At 39.7% G+C, this 18076-nt stretch overlaps 1 protein-coding gene across 4 annotated transcripts in view; it reads right to left on the minus strand.

Moving 5' to 3' along the window:
• The window catches only part of LOC117268967 (oxysterol-binding protein-related protein 6-like), a 31488-nt gene that overhangs the window by 5584 nt on the left and 7828 nt on the right, over positions 1 to 18076 (minus strand). The window contains exons 2-17 of one of the 4 annotated variants that reach the window (XM_033645763.2): positions 12742 to 12956; positions 10218 to 10361; positions 9203 to 9256; positions 8929 to 9042; positions 8463 to 8630; positions 8082 to 8223; positions 7793 to 7911; positions 6998 to 7087; positions 6715 to 6871; positions 6171 to 6304; positions 3422 to 3514; positions 2774 to 2954; positions 2600 to 2674; positions 431 to 645; positions 207 to 344; positions 48 to 111 (exon numbers count right to left, since the gene is read on the minus strand). In XM_033645763.2, the coding sequence (XP_033501654.1) occupies positions 48 to 111; positions 207 to 344; positions 431 to 645; positions 2600 to 2674; positions 2774 to 2954; positions 3422 to 3514; positions 6171 to 6304; positions 6715 to 6871; positions 6998 to 7087; positions 7793 to 7911; positions 8082 to 8223; positions 8463 to 8630; positions 8929 to 9042; positions 9203 to 9256; positions 10218 to 10361; positions 12742 to 12909 (2056 nt within the window). In that variant the 5' untranslated portion in view covers positions 12910 to 12956. Of the gene's footprint in view, positions 1 to 47; positions 112 to 206; positions 345 to 430; positions 646 to 2599; positions 2675 to 2773; positions 2955 to 3421; positions 3515 to 6170; positions 6305 to 6714; positions 6872 to 6997; positions 7088 to 7792; positions 7912 to 8081; positions 8224 to 8462; positions 8631 to 8928; positions 9043 to 9202; positions 9257 to 10217; positions 10362 to 12741; positions 12957 to 14818; positions 15003 to 18076 lie in introns of those variants that run through there. The other 3 variants (XM_078161728.1, XM_033645766.2, XM_033645765.2) reach the window with 3 other exon arrangements.

The following is an 18076-nucleotide window of genomic DNA, read 5'->3' on the forward strand; positions in this document are numbered from 1 at the left end:
GCAGTTCAAATGGATATAGCACTTCTCTCTAAGCACACAGCTCCTACCTTGCCAGAAAGTGAAGTTTTCTGACTCTGCATGACAGGCAGAGATAGGTGGGTGATGGCTGACCTGAAAGCACAACATATAATCAGTATTACAGTGTGTTCTAAACTCAGATTTTGATATCACATCAGCATGTTTCTATATACTGCTCTGCTGGTTACCTGCTCACTGATGTAGTGGAAGCCTCTGTCTTCTCTGTGACTTTCATATGTTTCTCCCAGAACAGGGTTGAAGGGTTTGTAGCGATACCTCCAGGACGCCCAGGCATATCCAGAGATGGAGAATACTGCCACATAGACCTGGGAACATACATATTGTTTTTCTTAATGAACTTGAACTGGATCTCAGTTCAAGCTAGTTAGGAATCCAAGTAAACCAAACTTACCATTCTCTCATATGGATCATCAATGGTGTTGGCGATGTCCAGCAGCTCAGAGTACTCCAACTCTTCACTGAGCCTCTGCAGCAAAGACACCGGCTCATTTAGAGCGACTGGCATGGAGACTCGAGACAGGTCCTTGCCGATGTTGTTGTACAGGATGGTCATGATGCCAATGTGGCTGTTGTCTGTTCCTGGGGCGGGGAGGACAGTGCGACGACCTGGATCACAGCAACAAAAATCAATGCAACGAAAGGACATCGAAACATCCCAAAGGGCTCCTCATGGGCCAAAAATGCACAGAGGCAGTCCAACATAATCACACACACAGATACAATATAGAATTATGTGACAAAGGCATGTCTGGCTTGTGTTTCTTTATTGAGCTGCTTTTTAAAGATGACCACAGTGTCAGCAGATCTTTGGTCCAATAGAAGACACCTCCATAATTCAGAAGGCTCTAGAGTAGTGGTTCCCTAACTTTTCTAAACCAGGGCACCCTTTTATTTCCATTTTGTTTTCATGGCACCCCCCTTAAGAGGTGCAATAATAATTATTTTTTCTCTTTTGCATTAGAGTTTGTGCATGAAGTGTAAAAAGATTATTTGTAGCCATATGTAGCCTGTAATGCTAGGGGACTCCCACATTATACTCTTGTTATTGTTTGTTTGTTATTTATTTGTTTGTTTATTTATTGGGATACCCATTAGTTGTTGGCTTGGCAACAACTACTCTTTCTGGGGTCCATATAAAATACATACATTCATAGACAACAATGTCTTCACTTACCCTTCATACAGTAAACAAAGTTGCAACTTGCAACATTAACATTTCATCAAACCCCCACAACATAATGTAATACATCAGAACAATTTAATGATATCATGTGTATTTAGGCTACTCCAAAATCTATGAAGTTCTTGAAAACGAAATGTACTGGTTATATGTAAGCTAGAGTTGTTCCGATACCAGTAATGGAAACGCTTGCGATACTGCCTAAAATGCTGGATCGGATATCGGCAAGTACACGAGTCAATGTACCGATCCAATACCACTTAATTCATTAAAAACTCCCAACCAAAGGTTGTTGATGTCATGTACAACATCACAGTATACCATTTACTATTTTCAGATTATCTCTGGAATGCCGCGGCCTGCAAACTCACTTCAAATGGTCTCCACCTCGTCTCCATTGTAGCTTTGTGTTCCAGTGTAATTGTATCCTTCAGAAGCTAAGCAATCCAGCATGGAACAGCAGCATCTGTTTACTTTATGAACCTTAGAAATCCAACAATGACTGTCTTCTATAATTATTCATCCAGGAATTGTAGTTGTCATTAGTAGTAGTAGTAGTTTGTCAAGATGCACTGGGTCCACTCTGTCAACGAATCAGAGGCTCATGCTGTGTGCATAACAGTGCTGAGCCAGAGAAAATGCGCAGTGGAATAACATGACAGTCAACCCACCCTAGTATCAGTAGCACTCGAAGTGGGACTCAAATCGGCCTTAGCACACCTCTGGATGCCGTGGCACCTACTTTGGGAAATGGCTGTTCTAGGGCAAAGTCTTACTTAGTCTCAAGTCTGGCACAGACTACGACCAACGCTGGTCAGAGGACCTGCACTAAGTGCTACAGGCCTGTACTAGATTAACCATCTTTATATGCACTTTGGGAACTGGATGACAGTTGGCTTTTTGCAGTAATTCAATTTCATAACCATTAACCACCGTTAGATGTAATGTTCCATTATATCAGTAAAGCCAGTCTCCATAATTGTGGTAGGCGATCAGAGAAACTGGAGTTATCCAGCTAGATTTCTGCTTAGATAGCCTAATTTTTGTTTAACCTGGTTTCTAATTATTTATGTATGAACATATGCATGATAAAGACTTGATTATATTCAGATTAATTTAAACCTGCCTTTAACTAAAACTGACACCAGTAGCTTACAGGCCTAAATTATTTAGTATGTACAGCTCAACGGTTGAGTGTTTATGGAATTCAAAAACAACTGCACATCAGCTTGTCCTCTCACTGTGCCATCACGACGTAGCATCTCTCATGTCTGGTCTAAAATCAGTACTGAAAAGGCTAGACTGGAGACCCTGCAGTACACAGCTGACATCCCTTCACTCATTTACAATATAAATGAGACAGTAAAATGGTGGTTTTACCAGTATTAGTGGGCACTGGGCTGGGTCTGTCAGGAGCGTTGTTCAGGCTGGCCCGGTAGTTCAGGGTGGCAGTGGCTGAAGAGGAAGAGAGGAGAAAGACATTTCATCCTGGACTGGTAGTTGGGCAATGTGGTCTGAACACTACTGGCTCCTGGATGGGAGGTGCACACTCACCATGTCCCTCTTCAGGCTCTGAGTTGCTGGTGGTGGTGATGTCACTGAGACCTGACTCGTCCGAAGCCTCCGCCTCTGATGAGCTCTCGCACACGATCACCTCGCTGGCATCAAAATACTCTGCCATGGAATCTGCCACTGACGGCGCACGGTGACTGTGACGACCCATAGATGGTGTCCTCTGTGGGGGAGTGTGGGGAAGAATTTGTGGTTCAAATTATATTTTCATTTTTCAAATGAACAGTTTGTATAAAGCAAGATTTGGAGCCAGACCATAGGCCAACAGACATGTGGAGTATCAGCCACGTAGAAACATGCTACTCTTGTGACCTGCACAAAATGTCTACATGTGTTGTAATGCTCTTACAACTGAGTGAAGAGCATGAAGTGATGAACCTGAGCCACACCAACCACAAGATACTGTCATTCATTTGGATTTTCTTGTAACAGATTGTGTATGAGGGAAGAGTCACTTTATCCAAGCTAGGATCTGGGGGAATTATGTCAATATTGCCTCCATGACTTTTAATGAATTTCTGATGCAAGAATAAATTGAATGCAAATGAGTGACAGCGAGATAATGACGTGGACATGCACAAAAATACAAACTTGTCTTTCTCACACACACACACACACCGCAGTACACACCTGGTCAGGACGGACGGTGCAGAAGGATTCCTCAGAAGAGTCAGAGGACAGGGAAAGCGAGTGGACTTTGGTCAGATGTGACTGTATGTCAAGCTAAACATGGACATGCACATGCACACATAAATACACACATATACATAGATCAGCCATGCAAGACACAGGAAGTAGAAACACAGAAGATCAAAAACAAATGGTCAGGATGTCACAGAGACTCCAGAGCATTCACACAGCATGTGGCATTGATCAGTGCGTCACCCTATTGTCCAACTGTTAGCAGGGCCAAACTGCATCTATGTTGTCATCTACCGCTATTAAAGGGAGAGTTCCAATTTTTTGAAGTGGGTTGTATGGAGTGCTTATCCGTAGTCACTGTAATACATACAGTAGATGTCTGTCAACATGCCCCCAGGTTGGGCGGCAGGAGTGCCGACACAGAAGCTAAGTAATGACCTGCTGTGGATTGGGGGCAGCAGCAAAATGTATGTTAGCCACCAAAAAAAAATCTATATCCATTAAGTGTACATAGTATTCAGAGTATTTTCACTGCTTTACCCTGCCTGTTCCTACAGGGCAGCCGTGAACGGCCGCTGTGCCTCATCAATGCTCTCTTCAAAGCCACCAGACTCCAGGGACAAAAATGGTAATTCTGGCTCACTAAACACGGGAGCTGCTGGTGTGTCGCTGCCTCGATCAGTTACTTTGTGTTACTGTGTGACAAAACTTCAAAACTTTTCCTTGACTTTTGTTGCCACACTTGCCAGGCTTTTTTTTTCCAAACATGTCAGATTCAAACTCTATTCAAATATAATTTCAGAAAACTGGCATACAGAAAGGGAGATACTAACTCAGGGAGGAAATGACAAAAAGTATCTGATGGTAAACAAAATGCTGTAACCCACTGATGCATAACAGAGCTATGTTATGTCGACAGCTACAGAAAACTAATTTGTCGTTATGTTACATTACATGGAAAGTTTAAGATTATTAAGATTATTGAAACTGTTTCATTATACACAACAAATTCCATGACTTTTCCAGGTTTTCCGTGACCATGGGAACGCCGGACTTTAGCATTTAAAGGGTTGATTCAAATTCACCGAAGTTCCACAATAACACAAACTAACTGATCGAGGCAGCTGTAGACCAGCAGCTCCCCTTTTCAGTGAGCTTAATTTACTGTTTTTCCAAGTGGAGCCCGGCTTTGAAGAAAGCGATATAACTGCCTCAGCTCCCTGTTGGAAATCGCTATCTGGTGGTAAAGTAAACCTATGAAAATATTCTACACTTAAGCATATCTTGATTATTTTTAGGTGGGACTTATTGACTGTTTTAGGTAACTAAAATATGTTTTGTGGCTGATCCCTCCACAGCACTAAATTACTTAGCTTCCATGTCGGACTCAAGCCTGCTTCTCCAATCTGGGTGTCTGCTGACTGACATCCACTGTCTGTTATACACAGACTATGGGTAAGTATCCCATACTACTGAAGAAGATCCCAACTATCCCTTTAATGTATTCAAATGTGTCAGTTAGGTCTTTTTTTGCCCTAGTCCTGCCTTTTAAAATATTTTAGCAGATGAACATAGCTTGCCACCAAGTGTTAATGACATTAAATAAATGGGATTTTCTTTTTTCCTTTTTTTTTTTTTTTTGTTTGAGGGGGAACTCTAATGACTTGGTATTTCACCTTCATAAAGTTGGTGTGAAAACCTTTAAAAGATTAGACAAAATTGATGCAGGTGACATTTAGTTCCCCTACACACTTTTGCCTTTCCTATTATGCAACTCAGTGGTGTTTTTCATTTAACCCTCCCTGCCTGGTAAACACTTATTTTTCAAACTCCACATCCCCAATTCTAATGTAGGCCAGCTATTATAAATTTGTTGTCTCCAAGCCTGAGCTGAGGTAACCATGTTGAAATCATCAGAGCTTTTTCCTCAGACTTGTCAAAACTCCTCAAGAGCCACATTATACAACTTATAGTACTAAATCATCAGCAAACTGATCTTATCGTGTTAAATTGGTGGAGCACTCCTTTAAAAATCACCCACCCAACAGGCTCCACAGTTGTCATGTCGGCGCTTTTATTTCTAGTCTCTTCAATGCAGGAATTATTGTAGGGAATTAATTGACTTGCTGACTGTTGCCTGTGTTGCACACAGTGAGAACGTAGAGTGACAGCCGGCTGCCAGGCAACCAAAATCAAAATAAAGCCCAAACAGTCACATGCAGCATGAACAGAGAACAAGCAGGCAGCTGAGAAGAAACCTCATGCAACACCAAACAGGAAGGGTTACTGATAACTGCCAGTTTGACAGCAGGAAATAACAAGCCCCTCAACTGACAAAACTGCTCCGTTTCAGTGTGGGACAATGATTGTGTCATTTGTGTCTTTGAGTGTGAAGAAATAAGGAGAAAAAGATTTGAGGTGTGTTCCTTCAGGAAGCACCTGTGATAACTTGTGCCTGTCCTGCCTAGAAACAGCCCAAACCTGCTTAACAGTTTCACACAGCACCTCACCAACAGACAGCGAGGGCTTGGCCTCCATTGTCTTTTCGCGGGCCGATACTAATATTTGGTGCTAATCATTAGTGTTTAAACTCTGGGACTCCAGGAGAAAAGGGGGTTAGGGACATAGACTACTAAATTCAGGTCAGTCTTTGTAATTGTCTGATTTCCAGCTTCAAGAAGAAGAACTTGAGTTATGTTTCTATGTAGCCTAGCTCCACCTCTAGTGAGTGTGTTACCTCCGACAGTGTGCTGCAGAGTGTAGCGAGCTGCTGTGAGGTGTTGTGTCTCAGTTCCGGGCCGGTCCAGGCCTGCCTCAGTCGCTCTCTCTCCAAGTTTAAAACTTCATAAATGGACTTGAGAGAGGAATGAACTGTAACACAAAATACAGAAACTTGATTACAAAATCCAGTTCATGACCATATTATGCTACCAAAATAAGGACATAAATGTTGTAGAGAGTTATGAATATTATTTTAGGCATTTTTCACTTTCAAATTCAATTTATTTCATGAAATGTCAAAAAACAGTGACTAATTTTAATTAAAAAGGTAACTAGACCATAATGACATCTTGAAATAGCTAATTTTGACTGAACTACATTTTTGCTTATAATAATACTGATAACTGATAAACAATCACTTAAGAAATTATTTCAGAAGAAAACTGAAAAATGACATAGTATTGAGCCTTGTGTGGAAAAAGACGACGGTCATTTAATAACCAGCACAACTAAAACTTATTTACAGAAAATAATACAACTGTTAGGTGGGAGAGCCATACCCCTCTGAGAAGCAGCGCAGATGTCCTGGTGAAGCTTCTTGGCCTCAGGAGAGGTGACCTGAGGGTTGGACAGCTGAGAGTACACATAGTCGGGGATGGACTGAACAGACGCTGCCAAACCAGGGTTGCAGTTTGTACTCAGGTGGCTGGAGGTGAACTGCAGAAAAAAATACATAACAGAGTGTAGAGGAATAGTATGATATCAAACAGAGGATGCAATTATTTTACAAAACAAAATTACAGTGAATGGCATCAGTGCATATGAAGTTAAAGTCAGTCCTACCATTCCCCCCATGGCTTCAACACGAGACAAAGTCCTGGAGTGACCAAACCCTTTCCCCACCTTCTTCTTGGGTTTCTCCAGGGAGAGATTCTAAAACAGAGACCAACAGAGTTATAGCTTCTCTATCAATACTTTGCAGACTGATATGCATCTACTTTCTGTAACCTATACCACATAATTTTACATAAGTGGTGGTAAGAATAAGGAATGTATAATTTGTCTGTGACAAAATCAATACATTTTATCTAGGGATGTCAGTTTCAGTTTGTCGCTTTCAAAAGTGGTCGAGTCTTGCCCAGATTTACAGAAGTCCTGCAAGACTCCATGTTCCATGCTACAACAATTTCACCCCTAACTATTATCTTTTCCTCTCCCTAACCAAGTGCTTTTTGTGTCTAAACGTAACCAGACCATAACCACAGCACTGTCACAACATAAGACAGCGAGACAAAATATTTTTTAAACAGCTTGCGAGAGTTTCACAAATTTAGAGTTACCATCAAGCCCGACATCGAAAGCCTGACATTAATCATTAAGTAAATCAGTAAGTAAAAGGGTTAATTTTTTAGAAAGAGAAAAGGTAAAATGACATTTAAGATAGATTCCTCCAGCTGATAATCCACTAGGTGTTACATTATTTTATTTAGAACAGCATATCTCTGTTGATTCATAAATACCTTAAAACTAATTAGCTTACATTAAACAAAGACAAACTGTCTCAACTCATGTTTTTGTTTGCCATGAATTAGGATTTGATGAATCACACACATTCACAGTTGTTACCAGACTACTGACCTGCATGCTGATTCGCATCTCAAGGTCTGTGTTAGTGATTGGCAGGCCACCTTCCAGCCAATTAAGTCGCTGGATGAGCTGGGCAAGTTCTGTCAGCTCTGCCTGACAGCGAGCCAGGTCTAAAGGTCAAAGATCACAGTTTAGAGAACACACAAAAACAGTAAATAGAGTCTGTCTGTGTGTTTTTTTGGTATTTAAATGTAAAGTATGTCTGTCACTGTTAAATCTGATGAAATATGACCATCAACCAGGCTTCATTCTGTGGCTCAAGAATATAGATGCTTCTCACCGTTGGAAGTTGCATCAATGTCGTGGGTTTGCTGCAGCCAGGCTGACACCTTGCTGGTCACTCCTGGGTTAGAGGTGACAGCAGGGGCAGGGCTTCCCATTTCTGGCTGGTACACTGATGCTGAGCTGGCATAGTGAAGAGGCTGGACAATCAAATATACCACAGTTAAAGCCATAATTAAAACCAACAAAATGAAAATGAAATGCTCACTCTTTTCTAAGCAACTATCACCCAACTGTCATTGTCAGTGATACTGTAAGTAATGCTGGACTGGTTTGTCACTTAATAATCGATCAACAGAAAATTAATTAGAATTTTGATAATGATTAAAAACAAACTTCAAAATTTGTGACATTAACTTGAGTGGGACTCTCTACTGACCGTGGCTCTGTTTGCCTGGGCAAGAGTGGCCATGGCTGGCATGGTGCTTGAGCCCATGGAGAGAGCGTGAAGGACGCCATGATGGACACTCATGGCCTCGTTTTTCCTATATAGACGATGGGCACACAGCTTGGTCAACCAGATGTAGAAAAGGTCATAGCTCTTTGCCTAACAGGGAGGAAAGGACACAAAAAACAAACAAAAATATTTTTTTTAAAAAAGAGGACACGCAAGAATAGAGAAAGAGGAACGAGGAGAAGGCATTAAATGTTAAGTTCAATGCATGCTAAAGAATATCCAGATGTCTATATGTAAACCTCAGTTGGACCCTCTAAATTCTACTGATACTGAAATAGGAGTATTTCACTCCTGCAGGTTAGTTCTGCAGATGGCAATCTGCTGCAGCATGCTGCCTGTGTTGTTATTAACCACCTCAGAGGTCCTTAAATCTCTCTTTGTGGGGTACCTTGAGGTGGTAGAGGTTGTCTCCGGCATCCAGGTCTATGCCTTTGGTCTTCTTGTTGATGGACATAACAGCCAGACTGACGTCCAGAGAGCCATGGAGCTTTCCTCTTTGAATCTAAAACACAAATAAAGTGTGTTTTGAACTGATTTTTATCACCTATTTAGTCAAATCAAACAGAGCTGTTAAGACCAAAATGGAACCAACACAACAGATGGCTCTATCACTGCTCTGTGTGACAGTAATGTTGGCAGCTGCATTTTTGTTCATGACTTACATCTTGCTGCGTCTTTGAGTACTTGAGAATTCCTTTCTCCAACAGGAAGTATCTCTGAAAAGAACCAATCACAATCAAATGTTAAAAAGCAAACAAAGGGACACCCCTGTGGCTTGCCGTGTAAAGCACGTGCCATTGGGGCTGAGTTCTTTCTGCGGCAGTTCAAGTCCGGCCTGGGCCCTACGCTGCGAGTCATCCCCTCTTTCTCTCTCACTTACCTTTCACTTTCAAAAATAAAAGCAGAAATGCCAAAAATATTTTAAACTACAATTATTATTATTTTTTTTGTATACATTGTATGCGTGAATTATTGTTATATGTGAACGAAAAATCCAATAAAAAGATTTAAAAAAAAAACCCCAACTATAATTACTACCTTGCGGTTGAATGCCACCATCAACCACTCAAGTTGCAGTTGTAGTTGATTTGGGACTGTCAAGCACAAATCAGTGATAAACAATGTCACGTTTGCAAGTTAGCTACAGAGATATCAGCACAGTACTAGCAATTCTTTTGTTGTGCTTAATTTTTATAATATTTTATGATAATTTTCCATTTTCTATCCAAATAAGAATAAGGACATTCTACCCCTAGACATGAACGTTCAAAATGGAGGGATATGGACTAAGTGGTAGGGGCAAGGAGTGTATTGGGATTGAGCCCAGTGTTTGTTTGTTTGTTTGTTTGTTTTTTGTCAGAACATTGATGCTTCACACACGCACCTTCAACCTGGCAGCACACATCATCAGATCTGATGTGATATATATTATTCTATGAATACAATCAGCACAGTTTCAAGGTGGACACCCAAGATTAGTGTCACCAATTCAGTATCTCACAAAATGTCTCCCCTTCTGTTCTTGAGATATGATGTTTGATAAAAAGCTCTGCTTCAGTCTATCACATTAACCAGAAAGTATTCACATGGTGAACAGATACGATTTACAGCATTAACATTGAAAACTTTTGCAAACGGAGCAGAAGAGATTAAATGTTTAATCTGTGCTGGGTTCACCTTGTGCCAGCCTTTGAGCGGGTATTTCCTCTTCTTCATCAAGTAGCCCTCACAGATCCCAGGGATACTGAGGTCCAGAGTGGAGCCCGGGACTGAATACATATCCAGCTGCTGCATGTCATCCATCACCTCCCAGTTACGAGACTGACACAGACACAGATGCAAGACTTTAATCTTTACAAAATGAACCAAATTATTGAAAGACTGCATTTGGCCTTTGGGATACTGTAGTTGTAGTTTTTACATCCAAAATATAACAATTTAGCATCAAAAGATAAAAAAAAAAAAAAAAAATTGTTTATGTAATTTTATACTCCATAGACTGAAGTCACCAACAATGAAATTACATACAGCAGCAATTTGTTCTAATTGTGTGAGCATGTAAAGTTTTCCTCTGAGAAACTTTTAGTGGACATTATTTAACCTTCAGTAGGCAGGCTGAAAGGAAACCTATATGGAAGCCCATTTCAGCTAAGCAAATAAAAAAAGATGAAAAGTTAGAAATGATGAGTATAAAAATACTAACTTTAAGTAAAACCTCAGTTACTTAGTCATAATCATGACTAGTCCATAACTGTGACTTACTGTGAATATTTTTAGTTTTGTCATTCCTTCTATTAAGGACATACTTATGTACTTTTCAACCTGGACCCTGTTTTCCCATGTTTTTGTATTTAAGTGATTAATGGTAACAAATATTTTTGAAATTGGTCCAATTGAGAGAAACCATTACAGCTGCAGCAGAAAAACAAGCTGCACTGTAATCCCAATAGGCAATTAAGCACCATCAATTTATGTCCACTAACGTGTTTTTGCAACTGTCAGACTGTTATTAGAAGTGTCTGACAACATTAAGGAAAGGATCCATACGGAGAAATTATACATTTTTCCTACCTTTCACTGGACTGTTTGTTATTGTGACCAAATCATGCTCAAGTAGAAGTCTTGTTTTGAAATGTCACCACAGGTGACTTGTTGTAGGACAACAACAGTAAAAACATTAGTGAGAGTTAGAGAAAGGAGTGCCGGGACGAGTTTGCTGTGGTGGAGTATAGAAAGCATTGCTTAGCATTGTCTTAAAGATTTTCAGTGTCATGGCTGAATATTTAGCTGATTTAAACAGTGTCTACAAGATTTCCTTGTGCGAGACTTGTTTATACACAAACAGACCAGAACAAGAAAAAGGTAAAGAAAAACATTCAAATTCTCTGTAGGGTCTTTCCTGTAATGCTGTCAGACACAGAATCTCTTTTCATGGACATAAAGTGAAGGTGCTCAATTGCTCGCAGGGATTGCAACCCGTTTTGCGGCAATGGATGTTGCAGTCTCCCTCAATGTTGGAGCAATACTCCATTAGTATCTTATACCTGGTACAGTCTACACAATATCAGCCCAATTATAGCCTGACCCAGTCATCTTATGGCGTAAAATCCGCTCGTGAATCGTAAGGAGAGTTGTGCATAATAATTGAGTGTTTCATCCCGTGTAATGTGTTACAGTAGATAACAAGGGACAGTGCGCCTGGGACGCCTCACGACGTCACTTTGACCAATAGGAACACAGAGCGATCTGCTGCTGTGGACAACTGTATGACAACAACACCCCAGCCTTTTTGATATTTCCTTAAGGGACTACCATAACAGTGAAAAAGTAAAAATGCTGACATGAAATAGCAGAGGCACTTCAGCAGCGTGGTAAGTACTGCCATTAGCATCAAGGTAGGAAAGACTGTTAATTCTTCATAATGGAGAAGGATTGAGTAGACAAACATACCATAAAATTCACAAATAGTGGCTGGGACTTTACTTACCCCAACTGCAGAGGCTACCAGCATTATTTTAAACAGACTACCGTAAACACAGGCCTTTATTTCTCAATCCCTAAAATTTTAAACTCAACACTTCCTTTACCCCTTTAATTTAACAGCCCCTTAACATTTCAGTGGAGAGAATCCCTTCATTTTCTAAAAAGGCTTTTGTAGTGAAACATCTGTAGGAACTCATTGTGAAGGATTCAGTGACTTGTAACTCCTTCCATCTGGTAGCACTTTATCCATTACTACAAAAACAGTTTAGTTGAGACATGAACACCCACAGTGACTGAAATAATAATAACAAAAAGGACAAGAACACTTTATGATAACATCAAGCACATTATGAAGGACAACCAGCGAGTTGTCAGCTGTAGTTTGTCAAGTCTGTCGGCCAAGTCACAGTAAGATTTTATTACTCCATAATCGCCTAATATGACATAGCTCTGTCGGAACGGACAAACATGTTGTGTAGTCCGAACCCAGCTTTAGACAGAAAAACATAGGGAATCAGGGTATGGGTTAAAAAAGTCATATGTATACCCTTGGACTTACATAAACAGAGGATTTATTAACAAGAAACAAAGTAGAATGGTACAAAATATCATAACAGAGATTAAAACAGCCAGTAAAGAGTGTAGCATGAACTTAATTTACTACATATTCTAAAAACAACACAGTACAGTCAGACTCTGTACCTGTCGGTGTTGTTACCTGTTTTGAATGTTTGGAGGAGCCAGTGCTGCTGCTCCGTGAGTGGCCAGGTTTGAATGTACTAGCTGGGGATTTGTCAAGTAAGCTGATCACCGATTGGCTGCTGTTCAGAGGTGGTGGGCACACCTGAGGGTCCATTGGTGCAAAGGGATAAGGATAGCGTTGCATGGAGTGACCTTCAGGACAGATTTTGTCTCATGGCAAAGTACACAGCACTGAGGAAGTCAACAAAAAAGTAAATTAATTAACAGAACAGTGATAAACCGATAAGACACTAAGTAATCACAGTTTACGCTACTGTGAAATTTTGCTGGTGATGGTTTTATTTATCTGACATCAAATAGTGTTTTTTTTTTTCTCATTTAAAACTTATTCTCTTACCCAGCTCATATAGAGTGTGCCTTAATGGATGCACTCACCAAATCTGACAGTGTTCACTGAGGGAATTTATTTGTCTCCCATTCTGAACCTTTGTCATCTTTTGGCTGATAAAATTGGCAGCACTTTAAAGCTACATTTGATAACTGTAGTATGTGACCCGTCCGCCATGTTGGAAAAAGTCATGCCCACTGGCCGAAGCAAACTCATTTTACAGCTAAACAGTACAACAATATGCAGCAACTCTAACAATACGTCAGACTCCTCGGCTTTGATTGGTTGTTTTTGTTTACGTGCAGTTATGCCATTAGTGTTACTCAATAAAGAGACAAACTTTATGTTTAGCCCACGGCTTTATCGGCAACTGCCTATTGTGATAGTTTCAGCAAATATGACACAAAGTTCTTCTTTATAAAAGTTACTAAGTACCGCTTTAAACAGAAAGGCCAGTTTTGTTATAAAACATCAGTTTGTACATTTCAAATATATTATACATACTTTTATAAGCGCAGTAAAAACTAACTCTGACTTCCATCAGTGCTGATGTAGGAGGGCTGGAATTCACTAGATCATTAGGTCAAATAGACAAAGAAATGCGTCATTAGCATGAAATCACAATCAGCAAATGGCCTATTAAATATCCAGTGGCTCTTCCTGTTCCTCTGGAGAAAGAAAACAACACCCCTCACTCCTCTGCCTTCAATGGTTTCCCATTTTCTCATTCAGTAGGTGAAAAGAGCCGGTAAGAGGAAGTGTTCAACGTTAAAATTGCGGCCTCAAGATGTCCAACCAGATTACTGTGGCAGTTTATTGTTGATGGCTGGCAGCCATTATCACATGAAGCTGACCTGTAGTCCTGAAGTACATTTGGACATAGTGTTGCACAGTATACCAGTACTAAAATAGTACCGCAGTACTAGAGTATTCCAAACGGTACTATACTGCATTTGGAAAATACCGGTACTTTTTAAATTGATTCAATTCATTAATTTATTTAATTCATTTATGCACACAAACGCCTTCCTTGTTCCTATTGGAGCACATATTGCGCAAGTGGTGTGTATGACAACACCTGTATCAACATTCGCAGCTGGTGCACGTGAAAAACAGACAAGAGAAAGTCTGCCTCGCAAAGGGAGACAACACGAGACAACACAAACTTGGTGAAACATTTGAGCAACCAAACCGTGACGTCCGTATCGAGGTACTTATCGAACCATGATTTTTTGGTACTGTTACACCTCTACTATTTATTGTTCTAAAGGTTTGTATCCAAAAGGACTTTTCCTTTGGAAAAGTACCGAAAAGTATCGAAAAGTATCGAAATTCATATTGGTATTGGTACCGAAACAAAGATTTTGGTATCATGACAACACTATTTGGACAATATAACAACATAAATGCAATTATGTGAATTATCAATCTTACTACACCATTTATATTGTGATATCTGGGTTGCTCAAGGAATTGCAGAAATTGTTGTTCAAATTTTACAATATCAGCATATATTTTAGGATGTATTTAATGATGTAAAGCTTTTATCCATATTGCCCATACCTACACTAAAAAGTGCACAACTACCGCAAGTGGTACTACCGATGACAATGTAGCAAATGAAAGTACCTAAAACCATCATAAGGGAACTGAAAGCAGCAGGTAAAATCAAGAGCTTTGGTGACACATAGCAAATAAAACACACCTGGTGTCTAAGAAGCTGCTCCCCAATAGTCCACAGGAAATTCCTTTTCCTCAAGAAAAACTGTAGAGCTGCAAGAATTCCCCTCAAAGTTCCAGCTTAAAAGCCACACCACAGAAAGCAATGTTCCTAGTAGCATTCCTTCAGCATCTCAATCCTCTGAGAAGCTATGTTACACTGAGAGCAATGTCACACCTGACTGATGATGCACTAGTCAGACTGGTGCATATCAAAGCCAGCGGGTATCTGGGCGGGGCTGGAAGAACAACACACTCTCTACCTGACCAAACTGGCCTGCCAGCTTTCCATCACAAGGATGACAAGATCTGGAACAGATTTTTTGTCAGCAGATGTTGGCTTTATTAGAAAAATAAGAGCTCTCAACTGCATTCAATATTCAGTTCAGCCCTACAAAGGTAAACAGTAGTAAATAATGTGTGGGTGATCTGAAAAGGTCAAACATAAAAAAGGGGGGTATTTAATAGAAGGGCAAAATCACAGTTTTAAACAGCAGCAACAATGAACTTTTTATATTGCAGCAGAACCACTGTTGTTTGGAAAGTTACATCAAAAGAATAAAGGTTTAGAAATAAGTCTGGTGATACTCAACGTTTATCTTACTGTCAACAAAAATCATTTCATCGAAAAATGTGTTAAAATGTTGAAAAATGTCGGTCTGTCTCACCCAAACCCCAAAATTACGTCATCTAATGTCTTGTTTCATACTCACGCCAAAGGGATTTAGTTCACTGTCACGGGAGAGTGTGTAAAGCTGCCAATATCTGAATGTAAGAAGCTGCAGTAAGAGTATTTTGGGGTACTTTTATAGTACTTTTCTATGAAAAATGACTCAAACCGATTAGTCGACTACTAAAATAGTCACCAATTATTTTAATAGTCGATTAGTCATCGATTAGTCGACTAATCGTGGCAGCCCTAAAATAAATAAATAAAAAATTGCTTGTGGTGACCCAAAGCAACAATTAATGTATCTAACAACACTAACACTAACAAGTCTTATGTGTTTATACAAAGCCTGATATCTCATTCCTCTGTGGCATGAGTCATTGCCATCAACGCACAGACAGTATATTAGGATTCATTCCCATGTGCATCATTCTATTCACTAGAGCACAAAATGTGGATTAAACCTCTGCTTAAAATAGTCCCTAACAAATGCACTATTTCCTCCTGTTTGAGGATGTTTGATAAAAAAAAACTGTCAATCATAAATAGACATCAACATTACCTCTTCCACTCAATTTAATATTTTTTGATTAAACATTTTAGTGGTAAATGTTTTCTACAGTACATTATATGCAGGGTTCCCGCAGATTTTCATAGACAAAATTTAAAAATCGATTTTTTTTCTTCTTTGCCCCATTTGCCATTGTTTTTAAACATATCAGATTCAGGCTATTTTCAAACCTAATGCAGCTAGCTGGTATACATGAAGGGTGAGACAGAACATGGGGAACGCTGGGAATGGTAAACAAAACATTATTATATATTGCCGCATGTTAAAGCTGCAATACGTTGTCAGCTACAGAAAATAAATTTGCCGTTATGTTACAATACGTCAAAGGTAAACAAGTTGCCATTACTGTGGTGGTGACATCTTCCTACAACACACATGAATATAAATGCCTGCTATCCTAAAAAATGTACAACTGTCTACTTTTACCTTTACTTTCTATGTAAAACGTCAAAGAACCTGTGCAGTTGTCAGCTGCTCCAGCAGAAGTGGCAAACTTCAATCTACAAAAACTGATGGTGAAATAAGAACATCAGCTAAGTTAGCACTGTCTAGCTAGCTAACGTTTGTGGGCTAAGACCAGACCCCCAGAAAATGCGCTGGGCCTTGAGGCCAATTTTTGTATTGGTCACAAAATGGATTAACAACTTCCCAGCCCGTCACCTGATGTCCTGTGGCCCTATTGACTCACATGGCAAAAGATAGAGAGAAATCAGTGGATACATTTCTTTAAGCATCACAAGCCCTGCAAAATGACTCCTTTTACTATCAAGATGTAATCATTCAGTCTAACATTTGGAATGTCTTGAGGAGCCAAATATTATAATTATTTTATCCCCATTCAAGTTAACAGTGCGCTAAACTAGAAGTAGCTGACTCGGCTGGCAGAAGACTCTTGTGTGCCTGCTCTATGAGCCGCACAGTGAGGGAAGCGGGTAATTTTATATATAGCAGTTGAACCATTTTGGATTTGTGCGCCACTGAGCAACTCTCGTAGGAATGAACAGGGCTCCACAGTCAACACTATCCAGTTCTCTCAATACATCCATAGCTAAGTCACTGTCAGGAGGCTACAGTGGTCCCACAGATACAATTAACTCAGCTGACATTTAATGCCAAATCGACAACCTTTGCTGCTGTCTGTGTCAGGAGGCAGTTACGTCGTGCTTAATATGAATGGCATGTTAGTATGCGATTTCTAACTGTTATGGTTGTGGAATTACTTCCTCTTTGCAAAACATCCAGTAAACCAGCTGATTCTAGGAAGGTGTTTTCCTAACTGGTGGAACCAAAGAGGGAGGAGCAGAGAGAGGGCCAAAACATTCCCTACATGCTTTTGTACTACACATAATTGTGTGATAACATCATGGTTACAGACTCTAACGTACTAAAACATTCCTAACATAAGGTGATAAGTGATGTTTTATCATTGTATGCTCTTATCAGGGACAACAACATGCCCTCTTTCTAGAATACTGTGTCTCTTTGGTAATGTGAACTGATGTCATGTGCTCCTTTCAATAATGGTGTTAAACTCCTATAATCACATATCAATAAACCATTTTTTTTTATTTTGGTATCCTCCCAAGCACATAGTTTTGGTTTTTAGATACCTGGCTGCTTCCATGGCCGTGCACTAAAGGGGCATGGCATTTTGATGTGGCAGTCAGAGCACTAAACAGGGGATGCACTAATTTTAAAATTTCGGGCTGATACTGTTACTGACATTTTAAGTAACAATTTGGCCAATAGTCAAGAACATGAAACATGAAAAACGTAACTGCTTCAACAGCCTTTTTACTATATATATATATATATATATATATATATATATATATATATATATATATATATATATATATATATATATATATAAAAAGAAAACGCATTGAATGAGAAGGTGTGTCCAAACTTTTGGCCTGTACTGTATATATAGTACAGGCCAAAAGTTTGGACACACCTTCTCATTCAATGCGTTTTCTTTATTTTCATGACTATTTACATTG

The sequence above is a fragment of the Epinephelus lanceolatus genome, chromosome 18 (genome assembly GCF_041903045.1).
Source record: "Epinephelus lanceolatus isolate andai-2023 chromosome 18, ASM4190304v1, whole genome shotgun sequence".
In the NCBI taxonomy this organism is placed as follows: Eukaryota; Metazoa; Chordata; class Actinopteri; order Perciformes; family Serranidae; genus Epinephelus; species Epinephelus lanceolatus.